At 41.3% G+C, this 25,397-nt stretch overlaps 1 protein-coding gene across 2 annotated transcripts in view; it reads left to right on the forward strand.

Moving 5' to 3' along the window:
• The window catches only part of LOC117498340 (1-phosphatidylinositol 4,5-bisphosphate phosphodiesterase beta-4-like), a 62,291-nt gene that overhangs the window by 22,931 nt on the left and 13,963 nt on the right, over window positions 1–25,397 (forward strand). Inside the window, exons 4-24 of one of the 2 annotated variants that reach the window (XM_034150370.1) lie at window positions 8,292–8,389; window positions 12,018–12,098; window positions 13,083–13,142; window positions 16,701–16,844; window positions 18,109–18,188; window positions 18,286–18,339; window positions 18,432–18,513; window positions 18,611–18,711; window positions 19,170–19,227; window positions 20,165–20,273; window positions 20,687–20,897; window positions 21,018–21,111; window positions 21,287–21,366; window positions 21,465–21,549; window positions 21,656–21,746; window positions 21,837–21,941; window positions 22,049–22,188; window positions 22,409–22,504; window positions 22,636–22,780; window positions 22,944–23,028; window positions 23,980–24,104. In XM_034150370.1, the coding sequence (XP_034006261.1) occupies window positions 8,306–8,389; window positions 12,018–12,098; window positions 13,083–13,142; window positions 16,701–16,844; window positions 18,109–18,188; window positions 18,286–18,339; window positions 18,432–18,513; window positions 18,611–18,711; window positions 19,170–19,227; window positions 20,165–20,273; window positions 20,687–20,897; window positions 21,018–21,111; window positions 21,287–21,366; window positions 21,465–21,549; window positions 21,656–21,746; window positions 21,837–21,941; window positions 22,049–22,188; window positions 22,409–22,504; window positions 22,636–22,780; window positions 22,944–23,028; window positions 23,980–24,104 (2,110 nt within the window). In that variant the 5' untranslated portion in view covers window positions 8,292–8,305. The remainder of the gene's footprint in view (window positions 1–8,291; window positions 8,390–12,017; window positions 12,099–13,082; window positions 13,143–16,700; window positions 16,845–18,108; window positions 18,189–18,285; window positions 18,340–18,431; window positions 18,514–18,610; window positions 18,712–19,169; window positions 19,228–20,164; window positions 20,274–20,686; window positions 20,898–21,017; window positions 21,112–21,286; window positions 21,367–21,464; window positions 21,550–21,655; window positions 21,747–21,836; window positions 21,942–22,048; window positions 22,189–22,408; window positions 22,505–22,635; window positions 22,781–22,943; window positions 23,029–23,979; window positions 24,105–25,397) is intronic. The other variant, XM_034150371.1, reaches the window with a different exon arrangement.

The following is a 25,397-nucleotide window of genomic DNA, read 5'->3' on the forward strand; positions in this document are numbered from 1 at the left end:
AGACGTAATTAGACACACACACACACACACACACACACACACACACACACACACACACACTGCTGGAGGGGTCAGAGTAACCTCAGTTGACTCTCCACCATCAGATAGCGTGGAGCTTAAATTGTGATCAATTTATACAAGCAAATAGGGAATTTCTGTTGTGATTGGAGGTTGCTCTCACCATTCAGCTTTTCCACTCTCGCCTCTACTCAGCTCTTTTTACTGAAATTGTTCAGAAATAGCTTGCCAGGTTTTGTGTAGTAACACGTAGCCCACAAGTTGGCTCGCTACATTTGGCTGCGATTGAGGCGTTTTGTGAATTCAGAGATATTACACAGGATCTCCATCCTTGTCAAGGTAAGGTGTTGACTTACTGCTCTCTCTGCCCCACCCTGCTATTTAATGAAATGTGAAAACAGATGCAGGCAGTATTAACATTGATTTCACTGCCATATGTGCTGTTTGTTCGGACAACAGAAGTCTTCTTGGTGTAATAAAAACTCAGTTTCATTGCTAAGGGCTTTCATCGATTTAAAGACTGCTTTTATGCATTGTCAACAGTAGCAGGTGTATGGTACGTATGTCTCTGTATATGACTGACGAGTGCAGCACAGTATGCTCATACACGAACCCTTCTGCTAACTGGATTCTGTCTGATAGGGCGGAGTGTAATGTAATTCACGGTAATCCGATTGAACAAACCTGCTACCAGCAGAATGTTTTACTCTGTCAATCCGTCTATGATCTTGAATCGATGTTGCACTCAGAAGAGCAACTTTTTCTGTGTATCCTGGTTGCTTGTTGCCTTGCCGAAGGTCAAGACAAAGGCCCAATTCCAATCCACCCCCTACACCCTACCCCTACACACTACCCCTCCGTTTGCGCGTTCGCACGGAGGGTCCGCCACATTAAGTGCTGTTCCAAACCAACACGTTTGGAGGGGGAGTGGGCTATCAAGCCCTCAAACAGCAAGTCTGCATCGGTGCTGACTTCACCTGCTGCCCTACCTGACCGGACTCAATGCTGTGTGTCCTTCAGGAAACAAGCTGTTTCCAAACAGTTCCTGCAAACATTCACTGATAAATTGCGATGTTAACAACCTCATGATAACCTTATCTTTTTTTAACTTAGGATCACACCTGTGTTTAGTCATACCTATGCATTTTATTATAAAGTTGTGTATATTTACAGACTGTTGCAAAAACTAAGAGGGTTGGGTGTGATTTGGAATTGGGCCAAAAAGTGTTCAACTATACCAGTGGTGATTTATTATATTACATTACATTGCATTTAGCTGACGCTGGATGCAGTATAATTTGTTTATATCTTGTTCCAATCTTAGATGCAGATGGGTCAAAAACAGCTGGAAAATAACTTTGCTTGAGGAGGATATGAAACTTATAATGGTATTTTTGTAATAAGAATAAATAAAAAGGTAGCCTAACAACATGAGTGACATGCCTTTCACTTTAAATATTTGTTTTAAAAAGCTTTCTGAGCAGATTTATAATCCATACAAATGCAATTTGTTGGACCTATCAAGTTCCATGGAAACGTCGTTAGGCAGAGTGGCCCCAGTGGGATTTGACCTCTAACCGTTGTAGTAGAAGTGTTTTTCTCAGTGCTTTGTAGTAAACAAGCTGTTTGTGTCGACTATCAAGGCTGGCAGAAAGGAGTAATGATTTGTGTTATCTATCAGGAGCTCAATGTGATCCCCAGAGGAATATGATGCATTGGAGAGCATCTGACAGAATACGTTAGAATTCATGTTATGACTTTTCATGCACTATGTAGTGTGTGTTATTATGTGTTTGATTAACATTTGTGATGGCAAAATGGTCTCATGCCTGCTCCAGTGTCAGTGAATTTGTAGCAGAGTGAGTGTAGGGGAGATTGTAGATGTGTTTGTCCTAAGATGTCTTCTGCCTCAACAGCTGATCTGACTGTAATAGTGAGAGATTGATAGTCTGTGCCCATTAAGAAGCAGTGTAGGGGTGAACAAACAGAAAACACTCTGTCTCTCTCAATCAGGAATGAAGTGTGTAATCTGCAGTCACATCTCTGCATTGGGATACTTCTATCTACAGTAGACTCATATGATGTCTTCATTGTCAGTAGTACTCTGTGTGTACAGTGGAAAGCTAACAGGGGCGTGTTTCATCTTTCAGCAACTAGGCAAGACAAATATCAAAGACAAACAGTCAAGAGGACATGATGACACCTATCATATGTCATATGGACAGTTTAGATTAGAGACCCGGATGCTGCTCTGAGACAGTAATGCCATTGTATCTTACATACATATGCAATAAAACAGACCAAGCAAGGGTCATCCCAAGCAGGCTACTATCATGCTAGATATTGGTGAAGCAGCCTGTTTGATTTGCACACGTACACTTTGTTGCTCCACTTTGCTCCAACATATTGGATGGAAAAATTATGATTTTAACCATTTGTCAGGAAAACAAATATAAATCATTGACCATAGTGGATTATCAGAATGCTGTTTTATTCTTACTTTGAAAATAAATTCTTCCTTAGGCCATCTTAAAAATGATTTTGTGTCAAATCATTCATTTCAGTGCATACCAAAACAGAGAAAACTAGATTTATTTTTTATTTCAGTTTTATGTTGTGTAGATCATCTGCTCAATCTCTAATACTTAAGGCGGTTGTGCATTTGATTTCTGAGCATTGAATGAATTTTCTCAGCAGTTTACTGAGAAAAATGTAATAAATGCTTATTTTTGGTTAAGTGTTCTTTGAAAACCTGGTATTTATCTAGCTGGTGCCATACTACTTACCGGAGCAGGTGGTACTGTAGGTTGTAATTTGGGGCGTCTGTGAAGGTAAATGCCAGCAGGAGAGAGTAGGTGCCAGCTTGCTGTAAAGCAGCACGTTCTCCTTCAGTTTAAGATGTTGTTGTTAAACCTCCTTGGCTTTGTTTGTTGCCTTTGTTTCATGAATATGCATCACCTTCACCCCGCCATAAGCATACATATATCTGAATTAGGACGGGATTAAATCTGTGTCGCCCATAAACTAAAATATAAACTCATGTAGGCAACTCTATGTGCAGATTAACTTCTGCAGAGAGGGTGGACGGGACATTTTATGAAGTTAACAAATACCATGTAGCTAAAACTATAATCAAACTAATTGAGAAATTACAATTAAAGGTCTCATGCTTGCGTTCATCGATTCAGCTTTGATGCAAGGAATAAGAATACAATTATCTGACAAAAATAAAAACCTGCAAGAGGACATTTTCTAGTAATGTAGTGCAGAAACACAATATCATGGATGTGTTTTCAGACCAATTCCCCCCCACTGTTAGTGTGGGTATTACTATTTGACAGATTAATTATATTGCAGCAGACTGAAAAGAAACAAAGGGGCAAATTACCTCTGAATAAAGAATATTTGATTGAAATGTATGAAACAATATATATCAAGTTGTCAGATCACAGCTGATGGTGACATCTAAGTAATCGTGCATACATACTGTGTAATTGCATTCAATGATACTTTAATAGTTGTACAACAATGTAGAAATGTGAAGAATTTATTATCATAAGTATAGTGCAGCAACACAGAAAGATTATGTTCATGATAATTCTATGGCCCCATTGCATGCTGGGAAGCCATTAGACGCTCCTATTCCATGTACTCTGCATGATGTTGAAGTTTCCTACAGGTAGGCCTGACAGTTTTAAACTTCAAGATAATTGGTTATTTATTCAGAACTTTGTGTCTATGTATATGTTGATCTTGATTGACAGCTGAGCTGAAGAACTTACTCCATTTATTTTATTTTCAGTTGCACAGGTCCACCTGTTTTCAACCTTAAAGGAGGTTTAATAAGCCAGAGAGACTTAAAATGTATTTGTATTCATCCAAAGGGCATTTAAATTCATCTCCTTTCGTCTAATCCCCCTTTATTACTGAAGTAGATTACAATCAGAGGACAATCTGGAAGCAATTAGAGATGATTTCCACCTGGCTTCACCTGCTCGTTAACGTCACGGAACAGCAGGTGGGCCAGAGTTTGGTAAACCAGAAACTGTTGTTGTGCAACATAACAAACATTAGGAAGTAATGGAAACACAGATTTCTGGAAAACAATGATTAGGTACACACAAGCAAGCTGACTACCTAATAATATATTTCATACCTCAATTCTTTACAGCCACGGACAGAAAAAAAAGGCTATGTTTGACAAATAATCTAAAAATAATGGACTCCTGGGATTTGCAAACCGAAAAACATGCTAGCTTGTGGTCTGGAATCATGGGATGCGAAACAGAATGATGCGTTTATCAAATAATGAAAAAAGATTTGATGTTTTGGGGAAACTAATTTTTTCATACCCATAATCAGAACAGGAAATGTGTTTTTAATGTAATTTCTCTGCTTGAGAAAATTCCATCAAAAGTGGAAAATAATGACACCATCTAAAGTAGTTTTTGTGTGTTGTCGAATAGCCAAGCTATGCAGTTTTTGGTCTTGAAAGATAGCTAATACACAATATGCTGTGTATGTGCAATGCAAGTAATTCCTGCTCCGATCTATATCTAACTCTGAGACTGTCACTTTAGGATTTGTGTCAGGCCATACATGGTCAAACGTCAAAAGTAGCATCCAGGCATTGATTGTAAAGTTGCATGATGAAAACCATCATATGTAACATGTATCTTGTGCTCTAACTCTGACCAGCTGTTCCAGATAAACACTGAGCAAAGAAAACATGTCTGAGGCTACAAAAGGTGGAGAATGCTTGGGAAATTATACTTTTAGGACTTTTTCTTTAAGGTTCAGATTTTATTTTATGCCAATCCCGTTCCAACTCTTATAGAATCAGGGTTCAGTGGTGCCCTTTGAACAAAACGAGCGCATTTCATTTTTAGTGTATTTAATTGTTATATTGCAAATACATACATGTGTTGTACTGGCTATTATCCTAGTCAGTGTAAGAGACAAATCAACAATAACCAGGATATGGTCCTGATTTATTATTATATGGCATTATCTGAAGTTTTATTGTAATGTTGGTACTGTGTCTAGAAGCCCATAAATCTCAGCTCGTGTTTCTCAGAATATCATCTGGTGTATTTGAAAATGAATCTCCTGTGATTCTTTTGTGCTTTTGCAGAGGAGCAGTGCTTTTATAAGCAGTCTGAGACCCTTTTTCCATAACTGAATATTACAACAAAATTAATGAAAAACGTTGACTCAGATGGTTAGATAACATCACATTTTGAATGAATGCATGATGACCACAAAAGGCATCAAGTGATGATTTGTGCTGTGAGATTTAGTGAGGCATGAAAGCCGGTGCGACTAACAAAGCCTGTTTATCCCTCAGTCTCCTGTTTGTCACTTTGTCGGACAGAGCCCTGAAATGTGTCAGCCCTTTACTTAATACCTGTCGTGGTTACGTATCAAACTAGAGCTTTGGTTATTGTGCCACCCGCGTCAATGTGCCTCCGTATGTGTGTGTTGTGTTTGTTTGAGTGTGTCCCCACTCAACCCTTGACTGATGTAGCTGTAGCCTCATTTTAGTTTATGAGGTGAGGGACCGCTGGGTGTTACCCTAGCTGCCATTTTAGACGAGGATGCTGGGAACGGAGTGCCTCGCGGGGGCTCCTATCTATCGTAATTATCTCATCGCCAGGGGTTGGACAGGGGGCTCGGACCTCGCTCGCCTCCTTGAGCTTCCCTCGGCTCCTCACGTGTGCACACGTCCAGGAGCTCAGGGGCCTGAAGCGGGTGCCGGCATGGCCTTACAGAACCTCAGCGTGCCGCGCTGCTATTGGACAGATTTCTATCCCACTGAGGAATATGTTATCTAATGCATACTGTTGAGAGTAGCAGGATCTACATCAGACACAATTAGATGTGTGATTTGTCCTATCTTAAGTTATTTGACTCCCCGATTAGAACTGTATAACACATCCCTCCTGTTTTGGTTTATCATTGTTAAATATCTAGGCACGGTGCAGCCTATTTACACCAGCCTTCTCTCTGTGGGCCGTGTTGTTGGCGCCCTGCCTGGCCTCAGTTCTTAATCTCCACAGGAAGTTTGCATCTGTGTTCTCATTCCCCTGACAGGATGTGCGTGTCTGTGTTATGGTCCCCTGGTAGGACACCACAGATGGCGAAGGGCTGGCTCTGACAAAGTTGGCTCCTCATTTGTTCATCACTACGTGTATTGACCCGGCTCCTGCAGCGCTGTGACATTAAGCAGACTCTGCTTTTAGATCAGGACCCAAAACGACAAAATACAAAACATTATCTTTTTCATATTCGAGTGGGTCCACCGTCTGTGTCAAGAGTAATTGTGTCTTTTATTAAACTTTCACATGGGGATTAGCTCCTATTATCTGCTGTATAATTGTGCAGCACTCCTCATAATGACATCATCTGCATTTGTCATGCCGGGGGGGGGGGGCCGTATCCCACCCAGCTGGTAGCTTTCTGTTGATGCTGTCTCTGATCTGTGTTCCCCACATCAAAAGCAGACATCCCCCGCTGAACTCACCCCCCCCCCCCCCCCCCTGTCCCCCATCCTCTCCACCCAGACTCTGTCACACACAGCTGTTTCCCTCATGCATCTCTCTCTGCCCACCGAAGCTCTGATGCATCTCTCACCTTCTCCTCACCTTCTCCTCTCCACCTTTCTGTCTCTCACCTCTTATTACCTCTCAGCGGCTTTAAATCTTACTTCCAGTTCACTGCTTTTATTCTCTCTTGCCTCTCTCATCTGTGACTCTATCTCCTTTTCTTCTCCTCCTCTCTCTAGCACTTACTCTGTTTGTCAATATGTTTTTCTCTTTCTGAGTCACCCCTCCTCTGTACCCCTCAACATCCAGTTTTTCTCTTTATGACTAGCATGGGATATTACTACCAGGACTTCAATCTCTGGATACACATTAGAATAACACTTGCGGTGAGAAAACATTAAAATAAATGTCCCCTTCGGTAGAACTTTGAGGTCATTTTAGAGACTAAATTATAACCGTGGCAATAGTAAAGTGATTTCCTGTATATTAGACAATGTACTGACTATATTAGTTATTATAACAAAGGAATTTTTAGCCCCGAAACACCTCCCTATCAAAATGAAATCTCACCTCAGAGTATTCCCATAATGACTAAATACCGGCAGAGCTTTAAGACTATACATAGTGTGTCACGTTCTCTCCTTCTCACTTTTGCCTGACACATTTGAGGCTGACGTAAGGAGAGCCTATATTTGGGTGGTGTCATCTACAATATTACAGCTTCTTGTCAGCAGCACCTCCCCTCTCTGAGCTGGATATCTTTCGTGATGAGACACGTGCAGGTGTGTCACATGAATCATGCCCGACTTGCTATAAGTAAATTTAAATTATGTTACTAAATGTCACATTAACAACATTGTGTTTGCCTCTCAGGAGAAAAGCCAAGATAAACATTTCATAAACATTTTCATAATGTACGGCTCTGCTTGTTGACAATTTTTAGGGTTTGTATTACTTCAATTCTCGATTGCAACTCAGCAATTTCTGCCCCGTTGTTTAGAACATTGCACTGCAATACTGTGAGGCTATATAAGGAATGTGATGAGGTTAGATGAGTGGTGCTTTTACAACATCAACAAGTGATGGCAATTATGAGCCAAGATAAATCTGATTTTATGATTGCACTGATGGATTTGTTTCTACAAATGTCTAATTATGCATGTGTTCACTGGTCTTTAGCTAGACTAATCGTATCACTTAATTGATCATGACCTTTAAAATGACATTACCTCTTGTAATTATGTATTACATTATGTATAATTATGAAACAACACTGCTCTTTTTCTGTTCATCATTTAACGGCTAAGCTCTTTTTTGTGTGTGGCCTACTATAGTGTTTTGTCAAAGCAAAACTGCATTTCAGTTGATAACACTTTGTTGCAAGTAAAGTTTGTCATTTTGACCTCAAATATTAGCTTATAACATTGCTGTGGATGTAGAGATCAGTTGTGTTACATAGGTTGTTGTGCATTTAAATGTCTGCAAAGGTTCAAATCCCAAAGTTCCCTCCAGAGGGAGTTTCTCTCCCCCACAGGAGAAGATATTTGTGGGTGTAGGGCTGAGTACTGTAGTGACTTTTGCAGCCTCTTTTTGTGCCTAGAAGAAATCAAAAGAAGGATGTTGTGTGGGTTTATCCTGCATGTGTTCTGGTCTTGAAAGCACCGATGGGCTTTGAATCTGATTGTTACATTTGTTTTACTAAATCTTCCTCCTCTCTTTGTGTCTCAGGAATCTGAGCAGCCATGACGAAGTCTTACATTTTCAACTGGCAGAAGCACCTGCCTGAGTTCATGCAGGAAGGTGCCTCCTTCGACAGGTTTGATGAGGTAAGCATGATGCAGTTTGCGGTCGCTACATTTGTGAAAAGAATGTAAAATAAACAGCTTCCTGAACTGAAGCATATTATCACCTTGTCTGATGTAGTGAAGAAATGAAATGTCCTGTACGTCTCGTATGAGGCCTGTAATGGGAGGTCTACGAGTTTGTCAATAACCTTGTTGTTGGGGGTTATTTGCTTTGTCTTATCATCCTTCATCCTTGATAACCGTCCCCCGGTCAGTCATTAGCGTGCAAACACAAATACACACACATTGTGGCAAAGGCATCTCTTTATTACCTGAGACATCATTGTGGTGGTCCAGGCTCTGGCTGCAGGCAGGACACATTGATCAGCCTCATTAAGAAGCCTCAGTGTGGAGACTGCTGGTCTGCAACACGTCCCCCGAGTCCCAACCATCTCTCTGAAAATATTATATTTGTTGGATCACAGTGACTGAATATGTTCTATATGTTTATTTTAATTGAATTGAAGTCTAATTGGAATTTAGAAATATCATTTCGACTCATGAGAAAATGTAACAACAGCTTTTGAGTACAGGAAGTATTGCTTGCTTCTGGGATTTCTGCAGGGATCTGAAGGGCTAGCTATGTTACTGTTGTGTAAAATGTGAGCTTTATACCTATAAACCATGATACAATGACAAAGTGCTTTGCCAAAGATTACAAATCTAAAAGACATAATGAACATCAACAGAATGAAAACTGAGCTCATAAAATATAAACCAATCAATCCAAGCTGATTTTTCAAACCTAATAATATAGAATTATTTCTCAAACTTGCCTCTTTAGCCAATACCATCCATCCATCCATCCCTGTCAGATATTGATTACTTATATAATTAATAATGATAATAATCATTTATGCTTTCATTATGAATTTCATTTGATTAAGTAATACATGTTATTGTCATTCATTGTCTTTCATAATCGGAAATTTGCCAACGCATATCAAATGTCACGCCAATAAAGGCTATTGAATTGAATTATAAAAAGGTTTAGACAAATCTTTACCAATAACATTAGTCTCAGCAATTAGCCATCATGCTCTTTGTGTCTGTGTGTATACGACACGTATATCTTCCTGTCTTATTGCCCACGTTTCCTCTGACTAACTTAATCAGGACACTAAGCTAGGACATTTGCCGAGCAAAGCACACACACACACACACACACACACACACACACACACACACACACACACACACACACACACACACACACACACACACAGCAGGAAATCCCCCCAGTCCTCTCCGTGTATCTGGCCATCAGTCAGGGGAGGAGGATCCCTCTTATGCTGAGGAAAAAACTGTATTATAGCAACTCCAAGCTACCCCCTGGCGCCGCCCCTCCTTCCAAAACACGTCGCGCATTGTTTATGATAGCGACGTTTCTGATAGGGCCGTGGGTGTAAAGCCAGCACACATTTCCTATATTACGTCATATCGGACGCAAATCTGGATCAGCTCCGTTCTACTCCCGTTTTTAGAGATTTGGGTACGGAGGAAAAGGGAGAGGGTTTTGTTTTCTGACACTTTGTGAGTCTTCTTACACACCGGGGACACATATGTATGCATAAAAGACATCAAAGGTGCATTTTGCATGATAGGAGACCTTTAAATGTTAAAATCACATTGACGTCAACTCTTGCCTGTCTCCCCAGTTTAGTGTGTGGAAGTAGAAAATTGTACAGTCCTTTATTTAGTCACAAAATAGGTGTTTTATTTGTAAACCAGTAGCTAATGTTAGCCCATGTTATGAACTGTCTTTCTTTCTGTGTGAGTGTGTGAGTGAATAGCTGTTGCTCTGTTGCAAGGCAAATACAAAGCCTTGTTGTGTTCCGTCAAGCTAACCTGGAGAAAGCATTGGAGGAGGCTTATGGATAAGCTATAGATTTCCAACAGTTAATTAGTGTTCATCTTAGAGTGAGATCTTTTTGAGGGGTTTCCCTCATTAACATGACCAGAGACAGCAAGGTCAGAGGTCAAAGAAATCTTTAGTGATCAGTCATGCTGACAGCCGAGAGGATTTCTCGTGTGCATGTGTGTGTCATTGTCTCCATGATTGGAAATCATTACTTAAGATCTGGCTGTTGTTTTGCCTCCATGGAGACAGAACGGCCTCATATTGACAGGTCGTTAATGAAGGCAGAGAAAAACAGGTCAGAATTGTGAGGCACTGAAAATATAATGTACCGACAGCATCAGGGTACTTTTTCTCTCTTTGCTTCTTGATGATTGCTCGAAATGTATCAGACATAAGAGATAATTCACTTAAAACGAAATAAAGCTTTTAAACCAAAATGAATATATATAACAAAATAAGGAAAGACGAGATATAATGAGAGTAATTCATAATCCATTCTGTAAGTCATTTACTGCTGGGCTCCATTTGGTCAGAGTATATATGCAGCACTTCCTGTTTCATCACCCATCCAATGGCTCATATTAATATATTATTATATATATATATATAATTTATGAAATGCTAATGGGGATGTTTATATGTACAATAACGTGTGTATGAATGACTCAGATAGGATGTGTGTGAGTGTTTCACATTCCACGATTGTGTGTATCACATCTAGATGCTTTCTTTCTGCTAAAACCAAATAACCTGGTTTTGCTACACTCACCAAGGCACTTAGAAAAGAATGTAGTTTTATTAAAAGGGAGCTGGACTACCCTAACTCGTATCCATCCACATCCACCCATTGCTCCTATTCGTGAGGAAGCACTGAGTGTTCCCATAAAACATATAGTTTTACAAGAACCGTCTGTATGTTCTAAACAGTCTGTGACAGTATCTTTCATAAACCTCTTTCAGTCCCATTCAGAATTAAGAGAGGCGAGCTTTTAGCTGCACTCACAGCAGGCTCAACATTTCCTTGATGGAAAGAAGATGGTTCGATTTATGGTGGTTTTCGATAACAAGATGTAGCCAAATAAAGCAAACTTAATCCAATTTGCAGCATTGTATCTCATTAAAGCAACATAATAAATAAGACATTATTTACAAGTACGACACATTGTTCCTTACCACTAATATCAGTCAGAGTGACCCAGCAGCCGTCTCCTATTCTTTTCTTACATTTTATAACTGTGGTTTGAGTGCTTTTCGACACGGCCATTCATTCACACTCCTGTTGAGAAGAATAGGGCCGCTGCATGTTGCACAGGAGCTGATAGATGGGCGCACAGACTTTAAATCTCCCTCCCACACATGCAGAAACACACATGCACCTCACCCAGGGCTGTCCCCTCTAAAGCACCGCTCTGTGTTCCAGCCAGATGATGTTTGTATTAAACAGTTCATAGCCGACACATTTGTGTTTGCCCTAGCAATAGATTTCCTCTCCTCAAGCAACATGTGTGTGTGTGTGTACATACTGAACGTATTTGCACATACTTTGTTTGATTTTGCACGTGTGTGTGTGTCTTCAGCCAGTCAGGTACCTCTTTTAAAAGAAGGATTAGCTTCATCTGTTTGTCTGGTTGCGTAACCCCTGTGTGTTTTTAACAGGTCGGCTGTTTAATGTCTCCCCATGTCAAATAAAACCCTGTGACTGATGAAGCCCTCGTCTCTTATAAAACATGTTGTTTTTTTCCTCTGCAGGACCCGTACGTCTTTGAGCCCAACTGTCAGATGACGGTGGACGAGTTTGGCTTTTTCATCTGCTGGAAGAGTGAGGGGAAGGTAAACTCAATGACTCATGAAAGTGTATTCTCTTGTCTAATGGGTCCTTTCAAAGTATTTGGATTGAGTCATGTTTATTATCGTATTGAAATCGTTTTTTTTCCCTGACACAAACCTTTCTTGATCCTTGGAAAACTCCAGACCATGTAAAAAATAAAATCATAACACATACATCAGCATACAATCATAATTCTGCCACTCATAAACAGAGTAAGCTGCATTTATTGTATTAGTTTATTTAACAGGGACAGTGCATACTGGTATATTCTGGTATTGTAGTACAACATGTGATTTTACGGACGTCTAGAGACACGTTTGTCAAGAGGAATTTCACTTTATTCTTTGTTTAACAAGTCCATTTGAATAAGAAAACAAATTATTTAAAACTGTCGCCTTGGCAAATATAATGTGTTCCTAATCAAGGCCCCAAAACTAAAAAATGTAATTGTATTTGCATCTATCAGAGATTTGGGCCATACTTCTAATTTTCTTTTTTGTCATAACAATTTTTCCAATGCATTCTGTTACATTGATTGCCTTTCCTCTATCTGGCCGGTTGCTTTCACTGCATGCCCGTTCGCTTTTACAATCACCCAATGGAGATTATAGGTAATCAATCATAGTCAACGTCCGCTTCTCTTTTCATGCATTCTTTACCCCTGCTTATCCTGTGTTGTGATGCAGGAGTCTGTCTCACCGCAAATTATTTCCAAATTGAACCATGTGTAATAACCATCTTGAAAGCAGTAAACAAAGGAGGAAATGTTATCAGTATTGGAAACTTGATTAAGGGGGAGATGTGGAGATGTTTCTCATAATAACCCACATCTTGTGGTGTTGCCGCTGTGTATTAGAAATGATTGCCAAACAAATAAAAAGCACTGTGACCCATCCATCTTGGTTTCTAAATATTTCCCCCCTCTCACCCCTCTCTGTCTCCCTCTACCTATTTCCTCTTCATCTTCCCGTGTCTCTCTCCTGCAGGAAGGCCAGGTTCTCGAGTGTTCGCTCATCAACAGCATTCGCGTCGGCGGCGTCCCAAAGGTGAGACCTCGAGAAGAGACAATTTCCTCGCTTCTGTTTTGTACAACATTCACGCTCTCCGCCCACCACACCCAGCGTTCGGTCTCCTGCTCGCTCGCAGTGGCATTCCTGGTAAAATCCAGGGGGAGTCCCACGTCTGTCATGTTATCCCTGCTTTAATTAGAGAAGTCTATCGATCCACTGACTGATCTGGGACAGTGTGTTAAACCTCTTCTCTCTACCAGATTCTCCAGAGGCAGAAACATGAAATATTCAACTCAATATTTATACAACCCTTGCTGGGTTTAGCTCCAGGATGTATGTATCAGAATGTTTGTGTTTGCTTTAGAGGAATTATTAGAAATTGTGCTTTTTGATTGCGAACACAATATAATAATAATAATAATAATAATAATAATAGATTTATTTTGTTAGCGCTTTTACAGGTGCTCAAAGACGCTTTACAGATATAGTGAAAAGAAAATAACAACAAATAAATATATATAGTTAAAGTTAAAGTCAAATAATACAAATTATAATATAATTTGTGAGTTTTTTGAAGGTGGTGAGATCAGTGCAGTCTCTGATGGGTTGTGGGAGTGAGTTCCAGAGGGAGGGGGCAGCGACGGAGAAGGCTCTGTCCCCCCAGGTCCGGTGATTGGTGCGGGTGGGGATGGATAGGAGGTTGGCTTCTGATGAGCGGAGGCAGCGGGAAGGGGTGTGGTGGTGCAGCAGGTCTGTGAGGTAGGGGGGGGGGCCTGATTGTTGAGGGCTTTGTAAGTAATTAGGGGGACTTTGAAGTCGATTCTTTGACGGACGGGGAGCCAGTGGAGGTTCTGGAGGACGGGAGTGATGTGGTCTCGGGAGCGGGTGTGGGTGAGGAGGCGGGCAGCAGAGTTCTGGATATGTTGGAGTTTATTGAGGAGGTTGGATGGTATGCCGGCGTAGAGGATGCTATTGCAGTAGTCGAGTCGTGATGTGATGAATGCATCACATGGTTAGGGTGTGTGACTGTGGGATCCCTTACCTTCCCTTACTTTGTGATCAGAAACTGATCTCGAAATAGCCATTATGAACCGACACGCTGCTTTGTTCTGTATTTTCAGAGCAGCTGGCACCATTCAGTTACTTATTTAGCCGATATAGAGCCAGATCCACAAACAGAATCCTGTATGGTTTCCCTGTATCTTCAATATTGATTCATGCAGTTTATCCTCGACAGTGAAACATTATGTCGTAGCGTTTGGCATCATACGGAATTGATGAATTATGAAAGCTGTTAGGAGAATCCCCATGTGCGGGACGCCTGCCGATAATTAGGATGCAAACCTGTCAAGCCACTGAAAGTCAAACAGCTGACAGGAGACACTGGTGTGTACACAAGCATTACCGTGTTGTGTACGCATTGTTGACAGCAGGAGGGGGTCTGTTTGCCCGGCCCTCCCGTGTGGACGTGTGTGTGTGTGTACATGTGTGCGTGTGTACATGTGTAAGGGCACGTATACAGACTGTACAGCCTGCAGGCAGCTCCTCCTGTTTGCTCAAAACATCGTATACCGTTCTGTCAGTCGCACACAAGCGAGAGCAGGGCTTCTCCTCGGAGGCTGACGCGGGTACACGAGCCCCCGAGAGCTGTTTCAGATAATCCAATGAGAGCCAGAAGATGAATGGCACAGGGTAATTGCTGGCTGGGGTTTTCAAACAGCAGAGCCTGTTGCCTGTTGCAGCTAATTCAATTCTTTAACAAAAATACATTACGCTCTGCCATGGTGACGATGATGGTGGAAATCTGAAAAGATGAGAGGAAGGAGTCGTGCTGTTTCATTGATAGTGAGATAATATTTTTGTGGGTTTCCTGGTTGAGATCTTTTATTGGGGAAATAACTTCTTCTTCAGGTCTTTAAATGTCACATGGTTATATATTATGGTATCTAGTGTAATATGTGCATTTACTTTTCAGCATTAAATATAGATAGTTGATATTAAGCCTTTTCACCCTTTATTTAACCCTTATAAATGCATACAAATGATTCAAATCCGATTGAGATTCTATTTCTAAGGACAGTGGTTGTTTTCTATATTTTTTGTTGTTAGAGATTATTGGTGGAGTGAGGCAAATAAGAAACAAAGGCCAACACTTGTGTAGTTAGGACCAATAATAGTGTTGTTCCCTATCGCTATTGTTCTTTTGTTGTGCATTCAAATTAGCTTCCCCACTTTTATGATGTGTGCTCAATCACAATACAAATCACTTTGTTTCCCCTCGTTTTTGTTATTATCTGGATTTCGGCCATAAACAAACGCATTTGACTGCTTTACAGAAATGAAAACTCACTGACATAGAAGACAGAAAATCATGTTTAGGTGTCATAGGATTGTATTTGTTTTTCCAACAAATAGAAACCTACTCAGAAGCCACCATTGCATTACCCTACATGCGTCAACTGTATTGCTAAAAAAAACAAGATAATTATCAATCTGTCTTAATTGTTGATTGGTATTTGGCTTTGGCTGAAATTAAACCAAACTACACTCAAATATACTTAGCTACTTCCTGTCAGTTCCATCATGTTGCTCACCACTCGTCTGCTCACCTTCTCCTACCTACTCAAGTAAAGTGGCGTCTGAAGTGTTGCTTTCCACCACTGTGAAACACATCCAAAGCATCGAGCCGCTGAGTTGTTTTTTGAATGTATTATTGTAATCTGGTCCTCCATGATGAATGTCCATTGTATCCCTTTTTGGCTGACACAGAGCTTTATGTCTCTCAGACATGATCCTCATATTCCTGAGGCTTTTCTACAACAGCAGTAAACATTTCAACTGCCTTCTCTCTAAGCTTCTTCCCCATTGTGTTCTGTCATTTGTGACTATTTACTGCAAAGATACCGGAATAAGAGATCCCCTTAGATTTCTTTAATTTGTATGTAAAACCTCTCTACATTTCTGAGGCTATGTGACACCTGAACTGTTTCTCAATTAAAAAAACTGAAGTACTTATGTTTGATATTTTTTGTTCATAAGTGTGCAAAGTATGGCAAAAGGCAGTGCACTTTGAGTAATCATAACGGTCTAAAAGTTGAGTGTGGATAGTGGATACTTCTCCCACCCAACAGCTGCCATATTGGCTACATACAGGAAGTAAAAGATACTGTAGCTGTTGCGGTTGCTCCAGTAATGTACAAATAAAAGTGATACATGTTTTTTTCTCCACAATTTAAGAAACCTACCACTATCATGGGGTTAAAAAGAGGCCATCGATACATTTATAGGGTTAATTGAGCCGTCTGTATTGATTTAGTACTGCAAAGGATCGTAGCTAGCTAGCTCACTTCCTGTGAGTGCACACCATCTGTTTTTGAGACATTCACACACTGCACTAATGTTTTCAGTGCACAATATGGCAGTGCAATAAGCAGGGACCTCACTTAGTCCAAATGAAGACACATCACTGTAGACCACTTGTTTCTGTTTCCATCCCCGTTTCTTTCTCGGGATGCTTCTGTTTCTTGCTGTCATCTTTTGAGGCATGTATTTGTCTATCTGTCTGACGCTCTTCTTGATTTCGCTTTTTCTCAGGAACCCAAGATCTTGGCATCATTCGAGGCCCTTGGAAAGACAGAGTCGGACTTAGAGGGCTGCATCATCTGCATCTGCAGCGGCACAGACCTGGTCAACCTCAACTTCGTGTTCATGGTGGCCGAGAGCCCGGACACAGCCAGGGTAAATACAAACAAGTTTGCTTCTTATGAATGGAGAAGTGAAATGATACAATATCTATGACCTGCAGAACTAGAGAATTGGTTTGATGTTCCTCATATCAAAAGTCAGTGCTGCTTTGACAAATCCGTCTTTTTTTCAGGTGATTTTGTTTTGATTTTGTTGGTTAGAAAAACATGTTCTGGGAATAAAGCCGGTATCAACTCTGCCTAGCACATTGAGTTCACCCACACTTTCCTTTAACACTTCCACATCATATACAAGGAACCCTTACACAGCAAATTATTACTTCAGAAAGAAAGCAAATTGCTAGGTGAATGGTTCACATGCTAACTCCTACGCGGCCTTGGTTCTCTCTGATAAACAGACACATTTGGAATGAGTCATTTCTCCCTGTCTCACCTCATCTCGATCTCCCCTTGAGACCTCCGCGCTCCTGCTTCTGCTGTTATTTTCTCATCCTTTTTGTCTCGCTCTTTGTCTACTATCTCACTCTACCTCTGATTTTCTTCCCACTCATCTACAAAAAAAGCTCTTTGAGAAATCTGACTGCCACTCCATCCATCTTGTTCTCACTCATGAATTCATTTTAGTTTGGAACAGATGAGATTGTCTGATTCATTGATTATGCTTTATTTGCACGAATGTCAAACGGACAATCTTGCCAAGTAATAATAAGCATATTAAGAGAAAAGAAACAATGAATCCCTTGTTCCATCTTGTGTGTGTGTGTGTGTGTGTGTGTGTGTGTGTGTGTGTGTGTGTGTGTGTGTGTGTGTGTGTGTGTGTGTGTGTGTGTGTGGTGTGTGTGTGTGTGGTGTGTGTGTGTGGTGTGTGTGTGTGTGTGTGTGTGTGTGTGTGTGTGTGTGTGTGTGTGTGTGTGTGTGTGTGTGTGTGTGTGTGTGTGTGTTGTGTGGTGTGTGTGTGTGTGTGTGTGTGTGTGTGTGTGTGTGTGTGTGTGTGTGTGTGTGTGTGTGTGTGTGTGTGTGTGTGTGTGTGTGTGTGTGTGTGTGTGTGTGTGTGTGTGTGTGTGTGTGTGTGTGTGTGTGTGTGTGTGTGTGTGTGTGTGTGTGTGTGTGTGTGTGTGTGTGTGTGTGTGTGTGTGTGTGTGTGTGAGAATTTAAGAGGCAATTGATTTGCTTGTGTTTATTTCCCCCATGACACTCACTTCTAAACACAATGCACACTCTGGGAGTGTATGCAGGCGCTGGTTGGTCAGTGTGTTGACAGTGTGTGTCCTGAACACTGGTGCTTGTTTGTTTTGCAGAAATGGATCGAGGGTCTCAGGTCAGTGATTCACAACTTTAAGGCAAACAACGTCTGTCCAATGACCTGCCTCAAGAAACAGTGAGTGCATTTTACATTAGAACACTTCTAACTTTACGAAGTACAACTCTGGTATGAGAAATATCCTAATTGTTGGTTTTTTTCATGTCTCATTTAGTTGGATGAGAATGTGCTTCCTGACCAATGTGAATGGTAAAATTCCCGTGAGAGGGTAAGAATAAATTAGATATTTGGTACAATTATTTGGCCATCCCAGTTACTCTCATCTGTCTCACACTGTGTTTCTCTCTGATTCTTTCACAGCATTACTCGAACATTTGCATCAGGAAAAACGGAGAAGGGGATCTTTCAGGCTCTGAAGGACCTCGGCCTTCCGAGTGGAAAGGTCAGACACTGACTGAAGGCCGCAGTGGTCAGACGGATGATATGTGACACTTTAATCTGGAGGTGTAGATCTCTCACGGCTTGTTTATCTCCCACAGAACGATGAGATTGAACCTTCAGATTTCACCTTTGACATTTTCTACGCGCTCACACAGAAGATCTGCCCTCGCACAGACATAGAGGAACTCTTCAAGAAAATGTGAGTCTGCTTTTTATTATTTTTTAAACCTGCCCACTGTTTTCTTGGTAATCATGTTTACTGATTTTTTACCTCACAATTAATACTAAAAGATGACCAATCGTCCAAATAAGCAACTTAACTGTAGCCCCCCAGCATTGTTTATACCCATGTTACCCTGTGCAGAAACAGAACAATGATATATTCCCCAAGTGTGAGCCACTGCATCTTTTTTGAAATAATCAGGACAAATGTTTCTGCGCCTGCTGCACTAACTTTGTCTGGACAGCCTAACCTGCTTCCACAGTTAAATACGAGTGATTATTAACATGTTGTTACTAAACGTGTAACATTTAAGTATGACCCCCTTTTTATAAAGACTGCTTTCTAATTTTAACTGACTGAATGTGTGAATGACTGTGAGGGTGTCTATTTATAAGAAGCATAACATTTTGTTTCTCTAATGAATTCCTTTGCAGCAATGGGAAAGAAACTGATTATTTAACTGTAGACCAGTTAGTCAGCTTTCTGAATGAAGTAAGCTCTTTATCATTCATTAACTTCTCTGTGTTTTGCTTGCTGCAACCCCATCCTGCTCTGCCCCGTCCCACTCTGGGTAGAAGTTGCCCTCCAGCCCGGCTGCACGGACCCTGACCCTCATTAAAGGCCCTTAAATGAAAAGTCCTTTTTTAATGAGGTGCACAAAGTATTTAACCTCCAGTCAACCTGCAAGGGCAACTTCCACCAGCTCCCCTTTTCTGAATTCCCGCCCTCATCCCAATCCCCCATGTGCTGGCTACCGCGGCTCTCCTCCTCGTGTCTGATTTGAGTTGCCACGGCAACGGGAGGGTAGAGGTTCCCGTCCTGTTGCTTCCTGCTCAGCTCGTCTCGTTTCCTGCTGTCTGTGTCTGTTTTCTGTGGCCGTGCTCTTGTGTTTGGATGCCTACCTGCCCGCCACCCCCCCCCCCCCGCTGTGTGTTGCTGCTTCATGCCCAGTCCTGCGCATCAATGAGCAACAGAGCCAGTGCTTTGTTTGGATTAATTCCCATCTGGCTGTGTGTGTGGGCACTGACATTATAATGATGTTTTGATGCTGTTGTTTTTTTAAAGTAGAGCTGCCTTCAACCTCTGCATCACATACCACTTCCTTTCTTTTAAGCAAACTCTTAACCGCTCACAGTTTGTTTTAGAACATCTTAGAAATTACATTGTGTTTGTTTCCTCCTATTTATACCTAAGTGCTCTCCATTTAAGCCCAGAAAAGTTACTAAAATAAACTATTTTGATTTACTTATATTAATAAATCAAAATAAGGAAATGAGCACTGATGGTACGTTTCCCATGTTGCATTTGGTTGGCCCCTGTCCTGTTTGTCAATGGAAGATGTTTCTTGCGCTTGATCCACTTTGTGTGGAAAGATCATACAGATAATATGCCAGTGATTTAATCCCTGTGTGTGCGTGTTGCTCCTCAGAACCAGCGTGACCCTAGATTAAATGAGATCCTGTTCCCGTTCTACGACCCCAAGAGAGCCATGCAGATCGTCGAGAAATACGAGAGAGATGACGAGTTGAAGAAGAAAGGTAGAGAGCGGCAAAGGGAAGCAGGAGGGGGACATCTTTTAGGCTGTGCTGCCATCTGCCTGTGTACCTTTGAAACTACAGCATATTATATGAGACTATTGGCATAGTTCTGTCAAAATGTCTCTTATCATTTTGACATATCGACAAACATAAAATGAACTGATCGTGCTCATCCTTGGCAAACACAAAATTAAAAGGAAAATTGATGCATATCCAGAATTTCTTTAATCTATAATTCACAAATACTTTTGATTTTAATCCTGTCTATCAGAGTAATAATGTTACTTTAAGTCGAAGTAAAACATTTTTAAAGTTCATTGTAACGACCACCAATTGTTCAAATTGTATTAAGAAAAAATGACAGTTCAATTTCATTCTTACTACCTTACACTTCCCGGTTCCCTATCCCGCAGGTCAAATGTCCAGTGATGGCTTCTGCCGGTACCTGATGTCAGACGAAAACGCTCCCGTTTTCTTGGACCGGCTGCAGCTGTATCAGGAAATGGATCAGCCGCTGGCCCACTACTTCATCAGCTCGTCCCACAACACCTACCTGACGGGGCGACAGTTCGGAGGGAAGTCCTCCGTGGAGATGTACCGCCAAGTCCTGCTGTCTGGATGCAGGTGTGCAGTCTTATTCAATTAATGCAAACACACACAGTTTAAACTTCTTATATATGTATATTACATGAAATGTACATCATCAGTGGGTTCATGCAGTTCCTGTTGCTCTCCCTCTTTCAGATGTGTGGAGCTGGACTGCTGGGACGGTAAAGGAGAGGACCAGGAGCCCATCATCACTCATGGGAAGGCCATGTGCACAGACATCCTTTTCAAGGTACACACACACGCACACACGCAAATGCACACGCACACTTTTCTGGCTGCTTCTATGTTATTGCATTGGGCTTGCCTGCCCTCTTGTGCTGAGCCTATGATATTACATATATCACAGCTTTGCTCTCTTCTCCTTCTCCCCTTTATTGTTTGTATCCTTCTTCCTCTTCCAACAGGATGTTATCCAAGCCATCAAGGAAACAGCATTTGTGACCTCAGACTACCCTGTTATTTTGTCCTTTGAAAACCATTGCAGGTATGTCTACCGTAAGCAAAGGTGTTATTACACAACAATTATGTCATTTTTTATAGATACAGTAGGTTGACCCCATGCTCTTCTGTGTGTCTCTGCAGTAAACCACAGCAGTACAAGATGGCCAAGTATTGCGATGACACCTTTGGCGAGTTCCTCCTCAAACAGCCTCTGGAAAACTACCCGGTAGATACTCTCTTTGATTCAAAAAGTCTCACCAAATCAGTCAAATCCATTGGGATGATAGTTATCTATGTTTTAATGTTTATGTTTTTTATGTTATCTTGGGCAGATTGAATCTGGGCGCCCCTTACCCTCTCCAGGTGAACTCAAACGTAAAATCCTCATCAAAAACAAACGCTTGAAACCTGAAGTGGAACAGAGTACGTACACAACTTAGCCTGCTGACTTTTCTAACGTCTGTTTATCAGCGTTTTGTTTCATTAACGCATGTGTGTTTGTTTGTCATACAGAACAGCTAGAGGCCTTTAAGAAACACATGGAGGCAGGAGAGACCAACACACCTGCCATCATTATGGGAGAGGAGATTGAAGAGGAAACAGAGAATGGTCAGCTGAGTATGTGTGTGCGTGCGCGTGATAAGAAGGGTTTAAGCTGACATGTACACAACAGGAAACCTTATCATAGAATAAATGTTTGTGTCTCATTGTTTGTTTGTGTGTAGGAGAAAAGGAGGTTGAGTTAAATTCTGAGGCCCCCAGCAATCTGTCAGAGGCAACCACTGAGAAAGAGGCCAACAGTGTTTCCCAGAGCAACGCTGTCAGCTCCAAGAAGGACAACAACCTCAGCAACAGTACCAAGAAGGTGGGATGTCACTCTTAACTTTGTTAACAACTGAATTGCTCACATTAACTATTTACACTGCCAGAGATCTAAAAGGGTTGCTTCTATCAGAAACTTGACAGAAGCAACTACAACTTATTGTGTTTATATCATTGGGTAATATCCATTAAATAAGTCTTAATTAAGAATAGACATTGATATTATAAAGAAACATATTATGGAGCGCTGTCTGTGTTTCCAGGTGCCGGACGATGAAGTGACGGAGATGTCTGAAGCCACAGAAGCAACAGACGCCACAGATATCTCAGAAGCATCTGACCAAGACAATAACAAAAAGGTGAGCACATGACTGCTGCTACACTTTGTCACACTCTCATATATCAAACCAATCCATTTTTAAGTGTGTGTGTATGTGATTGTGTGCGCGTGTGTGTAACGGGTGTTTGTGTATGTCCCTGTCCTGCGCAGGTTGCAGAAGAAGCGGAGGACTCTGAGGAGGCTCTGATAGCTCAGTACACCTATGTAGGAGCCACCACTAACATCCACCCGTGGCTCTCAGCCATGGTCAACTACGCACAGCCCGTCAAGTTCCAGAGCTTTGACGTGGCGGAGGGTGAGCTTCCACTTCCTCTATTGGTGTTTCTACTGCAGTCCTGCTTCTTGTACATTCAAATATGGATTATTTTCAGTATATTTGTGTGGTTTATTTCTATGTGCTGCTCTGGTAAAAGCAAAATGTCAAAAGCACTTTCTATCCCCTTTGTTGTGTCTTTCAGAAAGGAACATTCACCATAACATGTCGTCATTCAACGAGTCTGTGGGTTTGGGCTATCTGAAGACCAACGCCATCGAGTTTGTCAAGTATCCTTTGGCCTTAGCTGTGCTGCATTTATCCGAGCATTATAATTGCTTTAAGACATAAGAAGTGGTATTGTCAAATTCTTACAGCACTCATCTTATTCAATTAAGGACATCTTTTTTTACCATAGTGAATATCCAAGGTGACTGAAACTGAAGGCATCCCTACTATGGCTACTTCACCAGAATCTGAACAAAATGCTTTAAACATGGCTGATGTTTTTGGTCACTTAGGGGCAGCAGAAACAACATGTGACATTAGCTTATCAGCTTAAAAAATAATGATATCAAACTGCTTGCTAACATTAGCTTATTTAAACATCTTCCAATTTGTAAGCAACATGATTATTCATTTGTCTGCACGCCTTGTGAATAAATCATAATTTTTAGGTCTCTAGCAAATCCTATGGGGAAAATGTGGTTCTTTAGCTGCTAGCTGTGTCTATCTGCTATGTGTGCTAAGCAGGGAGCATACAGTGGGTCCTCTCTGTAAAGAAGAGGGTAGGTGAAGATCCAGGTATCAATTCTCTGAGGGTTTGTTCCAGCTCTGAAAGTGATGTTAAATGTACAAGTATGTAGCTTTCTGATAAATCTACAGTTTTTAAATTATAGATTGAGGTCACCTAAATGAGAGCTGAAAGGCAGCTCAGAATGGATGTTTTTTAGCCAAATGAGTTTCCACTCTGCTCTTGGAAAAGAACCGCAGGCCTCCAGAGACCAGTGTGACTTGGCTTGACACAAACGTACACACATAAACTGCCTCTCTCTCTCTCTCTCTCTCTCTCTCTTTCTCTCTCGCTCCAATGGGACGGCTTGACCCAAGCTGTTCACACTAAAAATAGTCCTGCAGTCTGTTTGACGCACACACACTCCGATGCATACCCACACATGTGCAGGAACACACATGCTCTCTCTTTAAAAATATAAAAAATAAATTCCTGAGCGTCCATGCAGCTACAACAAGCGTCAGATGAGCCGTATCTACCCCAAAGGGGGCCGGGTGGACTCCAGTAATTACATGCCTCAGATCTTCTGGAACGCAGGCTGCCAGATGGTCTCACTCAACTTCCAGACCCCAGGTACCACAGCACACAACATGGGACCTCTGACCTCACACACACCCCCATATCAAGTAATCCACATACAGCACAAACATCCTCCAAGCACACATGTGTTACCAAATGCAAGCACTCATTTGACCTTCTGATCCAAGAGAAAGTGCAGCATGCAGTGAACTTCTGACCTTTCATATTCATACAGCACACAGAAAGCATCTTCTTTGTGTTGTCAGGATAAACATGGAGTCACTGATAAACAAGCCTCACTGCCCCAGTCATAGCATACATCCAAATATACACATGCCAAGAACAATTAGAACATTTGGACTTTACAAAGATGAATCCGTTTGATGAATTACATTGTTTAAAATGTTCAGTTCTACATTACAAAATAAGCTTTTTTTCTTCTGATGACTTTTAAGTATAGGCCAAGGTTTTTTAGAGATCTGTGCTGGAACTCTCTACTTCCAATACAATGGATACCACATTTACGCGCCACCATGTTATTCCAGACACTGACCAACGTCCTTGAGTCTGTGCTTATTCACAAATACCTTCATAAGCATTTTGTTTAGGGAAACCATAGCGCTATTTCTTGCTGTATTTTTTGCTTTATAAAAACAACCGACTAAATACAAGATCAGGCAAATAAAGTATGTCAGCATACTGTGACATAAATCTAAATCATGCACCCCCCTTTGCAATTAACTGTCTTCCCTAACCATACACACTTGTGAACCATACACACTTGTGAACCATACACACTTGTGGGAACAACAGATTGTAGTTTACAGGCTCTGCAAATTGTTTGCACGTCATTTTGCAGCATTAGGTTATGCATGCGTGAACCTACACACACACACACACACATACACACACTTCATCTGTTTTCCCTCTGAACATCTCTGATAAAAACACACACACACACACGCACACACACACACACACACACACACTTCATCTGTTTTCCCTCTGAACATCTCTGATAAAAAACACACACACACACACACACACACACACACACACACACACACACACACGCCTATGTACGAGTGATGCCTGTTGGAAAACAGCTGCTGCCCCATGGCCAGAGGCAAAAGGGGTCGGACCATATGGCCTGCTGGGAGCTGAGCATGTGCTAGCCTGGAGGGGGGGGGATCACACAAGAGATGGAGTTGCTGTGATGGAGTAATACATGGTTAGAGGGAAGAAAAAGAAGAGAAATGTCAGAGAAAATATAAAGACAAAATAAGTCTTTAAGTGGGAAAAAAAAGTTCAACAGAATACAATGCAAATTATATGAATTGCTTTCAA

Source organism: Trematomus bernacchii, unplaced genomic scaffold (assembly GCF_902827165.1).
Source record: "Trematomus bernacchii unplaced genomic scaffold, fTreBer1.1, whole genome shotgun sequence".
In the NCBI taxonomy this organism is placed as follows: Eukaryota; Metazoa; Chordata; class Actinopteri; order Perciformes; family Nototheniidae; genus Trematomus; species Trematomus bernacchii.